At 49.3% G+C, this 11895-nt stretch overlaps 1 protein-coding gene across 18 annotated transcripts in view; it reads left to right on the top strand.

Annotated features, from left to right (window-relative positions):
* Positions 1-258: 258 nt before the first annotated feature.
* Positions 259-11895, top strand: part of ZNF618 (zinc finger protein 618) — a 162180-nt gene continuing 150543 nt past the window's right edge. For 7 of the 18 annotated variants that reach the window (XM_056350965.1, XM_056350958.1, XM_056350970.1 and 4 more), the window contains exon 1: positions 260-754. In XM_056350965.1, coding sequence (XP_056206940.1) covers positions 695-754 — 60 coding nt within the window. In that variant the 5' untranslated portion in view covers positions 260-694. Of the gene's footprint in view, positions 755-11895 lie in introns of all 18 variants that reach the window. The other 11 variants (XM_056350973.1, XM_056350974.1, XM_056350962.1 and 8 more) reach the window with 3 other exon arrangements.

Below are 11895 nucleotides of genomic sequence, written 5' to 3'. Positions count from 1 at the left end.
CGACGGGCAGCGGCGACACGGCCAGGCCCTTCTACCGGTGCCCCGGTGCCGGCCGCCCCCCCAGCGCGGGGCTGGGGGCACTCGGGGGGGGACGCACCCCCCCCCACACACCGCGGGGGGCAGGCGGGGGGCGCGCCCCCCCCCCCCTCAGCTCCGCGCCGCCCGCGCAGGGCCACCCCCACGGGGGGGCGCGGCGGCCCCACGGCGCGGAGCAGCGGCCCCGCGGCCGGCGGGCGGCGGTGGCCGGCGCGGGGCCGGGCCGGGCCGGGCCGGGCGGGGGCGGAGGGGCAGCGGGGCCGGCGCGGCTCCCGCGCTGGGCCAGACTCAGCCCCTTTCTCCCGCCGCCGCTGGCTGCGAGCGCGCTGCGGCTGGAGCTGCCCCCAGAGCGGCTCGTGATGGCGGGCGGCGGCGGGCGCGGGCTCGGCAGCGGGAGGCGCCCGCCCAGCCCTGCGCGCCGCGCCGCTAGCGGCAGCGCCCGTGCCCGCGGCGGCCGCCCCGGCCCCATGCCCCCGGGGGGAAGGGGGGCTGCAGCAGCCCGGCGAGCCGCCCACCCGCGCAGCGGGGGCATCGCCCCCACTCGCCGCTCCTGGGAGGGCGGAAAGGAGGCAGCGGCGGCGGCGGCGGCGCCGGCATTGTGCGCGGCGGATCGCAGGCCCCGGCGGCGCGGGGCTCGCCTGCCTCCTGCCCCAGCCTCATGAACCAGCCGGACGGCTCCGCTCCGGCGGCGGCGGCGGCGGCGGCGACGGGAGCGCAGGTACGCGGCGGCCGGGCGGCGTGTCCCCCGGGGGGGAGGCGGAGGGAGCGGGGAGGGCAGGAGGGGAGGGCGGCAGCCGCAGCCGCCCCGTCGCGGAGCCCCGCCGGCGGCGCTTTGGCGCAGTGCGCGGGGGGCGCCGCCGGGACGCGGCTCTTCCCCCCCCACCCCCCCCCGGCCCGGCCCGCCGCGGCCCGCTCCGGCCCCGCCGCCCGCCCGCGCACCGGGGCGGAAAACAAAGCGGCGCCCCAGCAGCCATGTCGGCGGGGACGAGCTGCCGCCCGCGGCCCGGCCCGGCCCGGCGCCCGCACCCCGGCCCGCCCGCTGCCCCCGGCCCGGCCGCGCGGGCCCGCCGCGCTGCCTCCCGCCCGCGCCCCTCCTCGGGGCTTTTCCCTTTTTTTTTTTTTTTCCCCTTAATTTTTTTTCCTCTTCCCTTCTCTTAATTTTCCTCCCGAACGGTAGGGTGTTTTTTTTTTTTTTTTTTTTTCCATTAAAACGACGCCACCTAGAGGAGACTATTTCGTAAATAAAAAAAAAAAATTAAAATTGAGGGGAAAAAAAAAAAAAGAGGAAATATTCTGCTATTTCTTATTTTTTCCACAAAGTTGGGGCGGGCCGGGCCGGGTCCGTCCCCCCCCCCGTCCCCCCCCCCCCCCTCGGGCGCGCCCGGCTCGCCCCTTAAATCTCATTTTTATCCCTGTGGAGGCAAATCCTGGCTGATATGTAAATGAAAATTAAGCTGGAATTTGAATGAATTCAGGTTCCCCCCCCCCCCCGCCCCCCTTTTTCTGGAGGAGCAGGAGCCTGGGAGCCGCCGAGTGCTGGGGGATGAAAGTAACGCAAGTTTGAGGTGGGCACCGCGGGATGAGCCGCAATAAGTGATTAGTTGGGGAAAGTGGGAGAATTGCTGTTCCGGAGCAATTAGGAATTGTACTTCATTGTAATTTTGAACTTGTGCAGCACGCCGTGCCAAAACTGATTTTTTTTTTTTTTTATTAATGCTGCAGTGCTTAAAGTTATTTGTTTCCAATGAGGAGTTTTGCAGGAAAAATTAGAGCGCAAGAAAATTTGCTGTGGACACACCCAAATTTTTTTTTTTTTTGGTGATTTTTGGATTTCATGCAAAACTGCTCTTAAACAATGAGGTTCTAAACACGGTCCAGGAAAACACGAGGACAAGCAAAATTCAGTCGAATGTCAGTTTTATTTTTGAATTTCTTGGCTTTTCTGATGGTTTCTCCTGGCATAGTTAAAACATAGTTTCCAGCATTTAATTTCCTACTTCTTTTGTAAAGAGAAAAATTTCCATAGTAGGGCTGTTAGTTTTTTTTTTTTTTCTTCTCCTTCTTTTTTTAAACACACACAGGCTGTAGCAACTCCAGCTACTGTGGATCATGTAAATCTAGTATTTACACAGGTTTATTATAAGGTCCGCCATGATATTATGAATGTGCATAATTAACAATATTGGGAAAAATAATTGCAAATTTAGTGATTTTGATTTTTATTTTTTTGGTAACCAGTAAACCTAAAGTGCCTTTAAAGGGCTCAGCCATGATCTTTTTCACAATTTCAAAATCCTTTTTCTCCTTGACTCTTGCTCGAAAGCCTTCCTGGAGTTGGAATTGAAAATCTTATTTTTCCTAATTTTTTAAATTTTTATTTTTAACTATGCTGTGACATGCCTATTATTTTGCTGTTACGGGGTGCCTGGGAGTTCTGGACTGTGCACACACTGGTTTATTATTGTAGGGTTGCCCTTGAATACTGGGGGCTTGGTATTGATCTTTTAAAAAAATAAATAACAAAAGAGCACTGAAACATGCATTGTTTCAAGAAAAAAGCAATATAGGAGGGATGCGTGGCCTTTCCACCCAAAATGGGGGAGGGAGAGGAAGGGAAAGATTAGGTCAACATTGAGTTTTACCAACCTTGACACAGTCTCTCTAAAATGGGGACAAAATAGCAAGATGGCTGGCTCCACAGCTGCAGCAGGTTTTTTTTTTTTTTTTTTTTTTTAAAAAAAAAAAGGCATTTTTAAATTTTGAACTCAGAAGTGACTTTTCTGGTGCTGCTGGGCACCCAGCCGCAAATGGTGAAATCCAAGCGCTTTAAAAAAAAATAATAAAAAAATTTCAATCCAGAATGAATTTTTAAATCTGAATCTCAAACCCCCTGAAAAGTTTTTTTTCTTTCTTTTTTTTTTTTTTTTCCTTTCCCTATTTTAATTTTTATTTCACTGTAACTTGATATTTGCTGGCAATTAGGCAGGAGGGGCTGGTGAATTTGGGCTATTTTTTGCTGTCTTCCCCTTTATTTGTTTCACATTTCGGGTTGTTCGGGGGGGGGGGGGGGGGGGGGGGGGGCGATGGAAAAAATTTGCAAAGCAGGACAACTCTTGGTGGAGGAAAAAATCCTCCGAAATGTCAACTTCGTATATTTTATTTTTGCATTTATTCCCCCCCCCTCCCCAAAAAGGACCCACCCTCTTCCTGAATCTCTTTTTTAGCAAATAATGAAGCAAGTACCCGGGGGACAGAGCAGCAGTGGTGCAGCTAGAGCGGGGTGGCACATATGGGTAAAAATTATGCACAATGCTCTAAATTGGATTAAACAATCCCGGAGAATATTTTATTCATGGTTTCATCCAGGAAGCTTTAACGTGGTGGCTTTTCCATATTCTTAGACTCCAAGAATTCCCTTCCTTGAGCTGCACCCCATAACTTTCACTTACTCTGTGATTATACCCAAAGAAACTGTTTAGCTGCAATTTTTTTTTTTTTTAAGGTTCCATTCATTTTTTTCCAAAAGGAGATCTTTTGATGCTGTTTTTTCTCTGCCCAGCCCCACACCCTCACCTCGGGATCTGGGGAGCAGCGCTGAGTCTGTGCTTTGGGATTTGGGGTGGGGGTTTAACATTGGTGGGTGCTGCATTTTAATTACGAATAATGGCATATATTCCATTTTGGGTCACGATGACAACATTTTTACAGTTATATCTTTAAAGTTTATCACGCTATCCTGAAACAGAGGAATTGTAACTTGAAAGGCACCTAGTTATATATCTTTTTTTAACCTCTTTTCAGCTGTTGTGGGAATAAGTGGATTTTCTGTCGGCATTTGAAACGGGTTTGTGTGTTGCACATCTCCTCTGCAGAGAGGAAAATGCAATGCCATAGTACTGGGCTGCAACTTGTGGGGATGCTGTCATACCGTAGGTGTGCGCGTACCGCAACCTTTACAATCTTTTAACTCTGTGTATATCAGTTTCTTTTAAACAACGGCTTCCATTATACGTTCCGCCGGTGATGAAAAGCTACGCTTGAGGTTATAATGGATTTCTGAATCTAACCTTTCTGTGTGCTGGTGTCCTTCCAGCAGAAACCTCCTCCTGCTTGAAAAATTTTTTGTAATTTTTCATTGCGGTCTGCTTTCAGGGAGGATTTTTTATTTTTTATTTTTTTTTCCTTCCTCTGGAAAGTTGATCAATATTTATCATTTTTAAAATTGCTGTTTGGCAGCCTGGAAGGGGGAGGGGGAGGAAGGGAGCCCAGCAGAGCAATACCAACAGATTTCTTGTGACATAACTGAAATGTATTTTTAAAAAAAGAAAAATTTTGAGTACCTCATTCTCAGTGAGGATGAAAATATGTCTGTTTTCATCCCTGGATGAAAATAGACATAATATTATTAAAGTAGTAGATAATATTTACACAAGCGCCATATAAAACCGTACGATGCTATTCGCATAACTCTGGAATAATTTAAATATATATCACTGCCATAATGCAATGCCGTGAATAGTTCAGTTCACGGGTGCGGTCACGTGGCCCTGGTGATGCACAGTCAAGTTTGCAATTATGCAAGTGCGGTAGTGAAATTGGTGTTCTAAACATTAGATTATTTTTTTTTATTTTATTTTATGGGGGTGGGGTTTGAAACCTGCTGTAAGGCTCATGGTGATACGGATTTGTGCCCACTTTGGATGCTGAGCTTGTTGAAGGATTCAGACCTTCCCCACCGTGATGAGGTGGGGCTCAGTGCCTGGTGCTGGTCCTGGTGGCTCCCCACGGCACAGCTCCCCACAGCACAGCCCCCCGGGGGCCACGCTGGCTCCGGGTGGGTGAGCGGTGTGGGCAGTCACACCTTCCGTGGTGCCCGGCGTTGCAAGTCAAGCCACCAGTGGTCTCATCTTGAGCGTCATGGGCATCAGTGGGATTTTGGGACCGGTGTGGAGCAGGTGTTACCCCGTTACCCACATAGGGCAGCGCGTGGTCGCCCTGCCCGGCAGTGTCGGTGGGATCACACATGTGCACAAAGCGCGTTGCACGTGCAGAAGGGCGTGCGGAGCTGCTGGTGCTGCGCAGGGCGCTGTGGGTTGCTCCCGTTTGTGCTCAGAGCCACCTGGGCGATTAGTCACGAGCTGATCACGCTGCAGGCTGGAAAACGGACAGGGTTAGTCCCACAGCCGTGGGGAGCAGCCCACGGATGTAAATTTTGTCTGAGGTGCTGTTTGGCAGGATTAGGCCCTATTTGTGCATAATGTGCCAAGTGGAGGCTGGAAGGGGAGGGCAGGGGGAAGAGGTGCCTGGGCAGGGGTTGCGAGCGTGGCCGGAGGTTGCGGTTGCTGTTTGGGAAGGGACAGGAGTCCATGGCACCAGGAGGTAATTATTTCTTGTCATTTCTAAGTTTATGAGCATCTAGCGTTATGTATATTTAGAATTTTGCATTTGTGGCTTCAATTTGGCTATACCGTGTTTTCTGGGGAAGAAGTTTCTAATTTTTAAAGGTTTCTTTATGGATTAATTGCTAGTCATCTACCTCCTTTCTGCTTTTGTTTGGTTCCTTGAATGTCTCTTGATTATTTTGTACTGTGTGATGCCAATTTAGTGGTTAACTAGTATGCAAACTACATCTGGACGTGTTGACTTTGCATTAACAATCATTGATTTGTCTGGAGCAAGGGAATAGAAATGAATGATGCTGTTTACCATGGATAGTATATGAAAAATAACCATTTGCGATGTGTCTTTCATCAGTGGCACATGGCTCTGGTGCGACTTGTCACAGCAGCTCTGCCTTGTTGGTGGTTGTGTGAGAGCTGAAATTTTGAGCTGCGGCAGCGGGAAGAGGCACCCGGGAAGGCAGCGGCATGTGGTGTACGTTGAAGGGGTTGACTGCGTGCCTGGCGTGGGAGAGGCATGGCACGCGGCTCCCAGTTATCTTGGTTAGCTCTGGTGGCACTGGGAGCGGAGTAAAGCTTGTGGCTGAGAAAGAGAGTGGAAAGAAATTAATATCTGTAATATATATAACAAATATGTAATACACAACACATGTAATATATATGGAGAGAGAGCTTTTCACTTGGGAACCTAAGAGGATGCAAAATCTGATACTTGTAAATAGTAAGTAGCAGGATGAGTTGCTGGGTGGCCTCGGCAACGTGCAGTGGCACGGTCGGCTCTGGATGGAGCAGGGTCTGGTGCCTCCTGTCCCCGCCTGGTCTTAGGGGGCTGCACAAGCAGATGCTGCATATTCAGGTGGGTCATGGGATGCAGAAATTGCCACGTGCTTACGTCTTTGGAGGAAGGGAGAGGCTGGCGGAGATGCTCTTTCAGTGGAGCAGGTCCCTTCCCAAGCCATGTGCCTGCTGGAGACATCAAAGCTGCCATGCTTCAACCCTTGGACACGGTGCTTGCAAAGACAGGGTTGATTTCCTTTGGTTGACATTGGGTATTTTAGACCTTGAATCTATGTCCCCATCGGCCAGGGCCTTATTTGCTGTCCTCTGCTGAGTGCTCTCATTGCTGTTGGCAGGACTTTGGTGGCAGGTGAAGTTGAGCGTGACTGTTGGTCTTCCTTTGGGGCTGGGGTTAGCAGTCGGGGCTCTTCCCACACAGAAAGGGCTTTGCTGGCTAAAGCGATGGACACGGGTGGTCTCCTGTAAGGTGGGTTTTGTACACCAAAGCTACTGAGTGTGTAAATTGCACATGGAGGTGCTGGGCAAGCTGCATGATGGCTTTTCAGAGTTGCTTGGGTTTTATTTATTTGAGTGTTTGTTGCTCCCAAAGTGAGCAATGCAAGATGTAGCAGAAAAGAGAGGTTAAGTAGAAAAAGTCCTCCTCCGTACTCTTTCAAAGTGCAACTGTGAAGAGGTTTCTTGTCCAGGGAGGTGAATTTGGGGAAGGACACAGCACAGAGGGTGCACGTTGTGTAGAAGAGATGTTAGCAGATGAGACTGTGTACCTTTCCTCAAGCCACCTCAGTACTCCTGTAGAAGAGTTTTTGTGCCCTACTTTTTTTTTTTTTTTTTTTTTTTTTTTGACAGTTGGATGGCAGTTAGCTCAGGGTCATTGCCTGGTCTGTGGGTGCCTGTGCCAGCACGCTGGCAGCCTTTGCTCAGGCTGGGATGCTGCTGCGTGAGGCAGCTTGGGGAGCGGAGGCGGTGTAGGGGGGGCACAGGGCGCGTTGTGCCCCCTCTGGGGAGCTGGAACCAGTGTAGCCCCCCGTGTTTGTGCCGCGGTGGGTGTGGATGGGCCCAGGTGACTCTTGGACGAGCTCAGGGCAGAGCTGCAGGCTCGTGCCAGGTGGTGAGGCTTGGGGCTGATGGAGTGGTGCTGCCTCCGGGGGGGCTGGAGACCCTGCGGCTGGTTTGGGGTGAAATTACAGAGCTCTGGGTCAGCCTGGCAGGGCTGTCCCCATGCCAAGGGCCAGTGACATGGCTGTGCGTGATGCTTTTTGGTGGTGGGACCGGCATCACCATACCAATTCCTCTGCTGGGATGGCTTTTCTTGGGAGTCCTTCTCCTCTGCCTTTGTTTCTCTCACCTGTATTGCCAAGGCACTCTCCAGCGTGCACTTGGAAAGGTGTAGCTGGCGTACTCTGTACCTGCAAAGATCTAATTATATAGGCAAGGCCTTCCTTGCTTGTAATTTGCAGCACTGCTGTCCGTTTCGCCTCTATATTTGGCTGGCATAATGTGGAGAACAAGGCTGGAAGTGGAAAAGTGGCGACTGGAGATGCTGCCTGCGCTGGTAATGGGCTGATGTGGGGAGGCTGGGGGCTGCTGGGGCTGCTGTTACATGTGAGGGATCAACATATGTGTATGTATTTATGCATATGGATGTGCCTGAGAGACTCATCGATGGAGAGCGTGGATCTCTGGCGAGTCTGGGATGCTGCCTGGGCTGTTGGGGCCGCGCCGGCAAGGCGCTTGGCAGCACTTAGGTCAGGGAACATGGGGCTCACTGAGCCACCAGTATCCTTGGTACTGGTTTAGAAATCAGGGATGTTATCATGCATGGTTCAACATCTCCGCAGCTGATAGAAGTGGAAAGCGCCGTGTTTGTCAGAGCGGTCCATCAGCGGCCACGTGTGGTCACGCCCCGGCACCACCGTGTCTCCAGGGTCTTCAGGTTTTAATACTCGTTATCATTTCATTTTACTAGATACACTTAGGCAACAATTTTGAAAGTTAATTTTTTACTTTGAGTGGGTGTAGGTATCCTTCCCTGCCTGGAAATAGCAGCAGGAGTGAGTTTTCAGAAGTTGGGTGTGCTTGTGTTGAAGGCCCGTCATTTAGGTTCTGCTTCCAGTATGCCGAGAACAATTTTAGTACAAGTATTTAATTGCTTTAGACCTATTTTTAGAAGTATTTAGAAGTATTAAACCTCAGTTTTCAAAATTGTGACCAAAGCTGACAGCTCTGCCAGTGCGGGAGAGCCGGGAGGGGAACCTGGAGGAAAACCCAATGTGACGTGGGTTGACCCCAGTGGGAGCAGAGCGTGGTCGTGGTCCCTGGTCAGGGCTCGGGGGGCTGCGTACCCCTTGGGGTCCACGCTTGGAGGTGAGCTGTCTGCACGGTGGTGAGTTTTTATTGCTGTTCTAATGACGTGGCTACATGGGGGGAGAATGAATGAAACCCTCTTTCAGCAGATCTGTACAGGTCCATGTATTAAGCCTGCAGAGTGTTGGATCTAGTTTGGAAACAGCTGAGAGCATCCTGGTGGACAGCGTGCAGGTGGCAGTAGGTCCCTAGCTTGAAACTCAAGAACAGCTACTGCTTTCTGGGTGTAAATTTGTCACTTGAGGTCTGATGTGCTTTAGTCCATGGGCTGCAGATCCTGAGCCTTTACCTGCATTTGTCATATTGGTAATTTTTAAGGTGGGAAGGGAAGGCTGTAAGGGCACAAGGTAATTATTTGCTGGAAACAAAATACATTTTTGGATTTCTCTATGCATTTTTGAAACCTGTGCAGGGAGACACAGCTAGATTTGGATCGGTCTGGTAGCAGATGGCATCTGAAAATCCCCCTGGGAATCAGCAGGATTTCTCTTTGCAGTCAGGTGATGCTGTCGACAGGGATCTCGAGATGCTCAGGTGCATCCTTGGGACGACAGCGGTGGCAGCAACACGGGGGGACGGGGTGGGACCCCCAGTCAGTGGCCCTGGGGTTGCCAGGTTGGTGGTGGGCTGGAGCTGGTGGGACTGGTGTGGGCTGGCAGGGCTGGAGATGAACTTTGCCAGCGAAGGAATTAATAACTGAACACCAGGATGGACGGTTCTTGGGTGTGTTTTGGCTCTGTCATGCTTCGGCTGCTTCGGGGCATGTGGCTTCGGCTATCTGGTTATGGGTAATACCGCTGAGGCATACTACATACTAACTCCGAGGGAGGGATATTTTTACCTTCTTATCTGTCTTGTTTTAGAGGCCTATAAATTTGGCTGGTTGGTGATAACAGCAGTTCGAATTAGCGTTTGTCCTTAATCAGGTTTGTTAGGATGCTGCCAGCGAGACAGCCTTGGAGGGGGACCCGCTCTGCCACGAGCTGGGGAGGACACTGCGCAAGAAATAAAAAATGTAAATGTATCCAAATAAATTGCAGTAGGTGGAGAGAGAATGAATATATCCGGAAGCAAGTTTGCAAGGTCCAGGTTGCCTCGCATGTGGTCTGACAGCAGTGATGCAGTTCTGGCTTGTGGAAGCAGCTCACAGGCGTCAGAGGGACGTAGGCGTGAGCCCACTGGAGCATCCTCCGTGGAAACAGGGATGCCATTCATAAATGAGAGCAAACACCCCAAACCCGAGAAAAATAAGAGGCCCTTTTCTGGAACCTTGCATGTCTTTAATTTTTTATTTTTTATTTTTTTTTTACACCTGTACTCTTTAATTGGTTTAGTTGCTAAAAAGTAGATTGGCTGAATACTCCATTTGCTTTTGGTTTCTGATAACGTGGAGGAGATGGCAGTCACGTTGTGAGTGTTTGCCTGATGCGTACATGTTTGTGCTTCCCTCATTTCTTGGAGAGTTCTTTGGCCTTCCTACTCCAGTATAAACAGCGTTTGTGATTGTAGTTCATTATGTGATATTTTAAATGTATAAAATGAAATGTTCCTGTCTACTCCAAGCAGACATATGTCTACATTTTACAAATTAACCTAATTAAATATATATGTAGAAATTCATGATACTCAGCTCCTAGCATAAGGTATGCAATTAGCATCCATGAAACCAGGAAGGAATTTTCCATTTGTATCTTGACTTTTCCTCATAGGATGTGTGGTTTGGTTTATTTTATTTTTTTTTTCTATCTTCAGTGCTTTAATTTTTGTTCTGCTTAGGAATTCACTTAGGGACCAGTCCTGCAGGGATTTAGGCTTGTGGTTGAATTTCCCCACGAGTAGCTTTGACTGAAGTCAGTAAATTGGTACCTAATTCCTGTGCTTCAGCCTATCCCTCCGACTCTGCAGGACAGGAGGATTTAATTTTGTTAAGAGAATATCATCATGAGCAAAATATCATTCTGGAGCAAAAATGGCATTAGAATATTTACATTTTTCAAGCCTCTTCCTTCCTCTCACCCAAAAATAGCAAAAAAAAATTATCTGTCTGTCCTCTGGATTTATGTATTTTCAAGTGTTTGGCCAATGTTGTTTCCAAAACACACCTTCCTCTACCTTTAACTCTCTCTATGGCAAGAGAGCCCTTGCGCAACAAATAAAGGAATATATTCCTTGTAGTACTTGCTTTCATTTAGAAATATTCTGGCACCAGGAATAACACGTTTTAGTTTCATTTCTGCCAAAGTGTTGGGTTTTTTTTCCCCCTAATATTTAAAGTTTGATCACGTTGTCATAGTTTGTTACATAAATAATTATTTGGCCTGTTTTGCATATCAATAGTTGAACCCATTTTATTCACAAAAAGCCTTTTTTCCCCCCATAAACATCCCCACTGTTCCATCCCAGAAGGTACTTTCTTAGCAAAACCAATGAAATAAATGACGTTCCCAGCTCAGCTATTTTAATGATCCCACAAACCCAAAAAAGCAGTAGGAAATTTTTCAAAAGCAAACTGCAGAAACATTTTTTTTTGGGATGTCATAACTTTTAAACTTTTGATCTAATTATTTTTGTTAGATTTTTTCCGAGTAGATGCCACGGCGAGCTGTAAATTTGAAGAATTTGGGGCTGCTTTTTCTTTCTGGAGATAGTTCAGGGCTTTCAGAGGTGGCCCAAGGCTGACTCAAAGAGCATCCCCCAGCGAAGCTGAGGACCCAGCAAACACGCTGGCTCCGTTACTAATTTCTGCATAAGAACTATTAATAATTCTGTGTGGGGAAGGCGAGATGTTGGATGGTAACCATTTTTCCCCTCTTGGACACCTCTGCAAATCCATCTTCCAGTATTTTCCTTTGACTTTCTGCATTGCTGTGTTTCCCCATCTCTGTATTCCAGGGCAGAGGAAATTTTGCTCTAAGCCACTTCTCCCAGCCTGTCCCTTTGCACGAGCTCTGTGCTGTCTCGGGGTGAGTCCTTGGCTTCTCCTACCCTCCCTGGATGCCTCTGTGCCCTCTTCCTTATGGGAAACACCTTTTTACATGAGGTGCTCAAGCCGTCAGCAGCTTGGATTCCCAGTTCTCCGTCACCACGTGTTGAGTGGTGACCAGCTACATAAATGAAAAGAAAACGGTGTTGCAGATGCTTTTTCTGGGTTTCCTTGCGAGCCTGCAGCCTTTACGGCAAGCTCTGCAGGGCAAGAACTGCCTTATCCCCCCTGTCCTCTATAATTCCAGGTATGGGACAGACAATTTACTAATAATAGCTTTATTTGCCACTCTGGCAGGTATAGCATCCAGCTGTT

Source organism: Falco biarmicus, chromosome 9, assembly GCF_023638135.1.
Source record: "Falco biarmicus isolate bFalBia1 chromosome 9, bFalBia1.pri, whole genome shotgun sequence".
In the NCBI taxonomy this organism is placed as follows: domain Eukaryota; kingdom Metazoa; phylum Chordata; class Aves; order Falconiformes; family Falconidae; genus Falco; species Falco biarmicus.
This window is presented reverse-complemented; position numbering and strand designations above follow the sequence as displayed.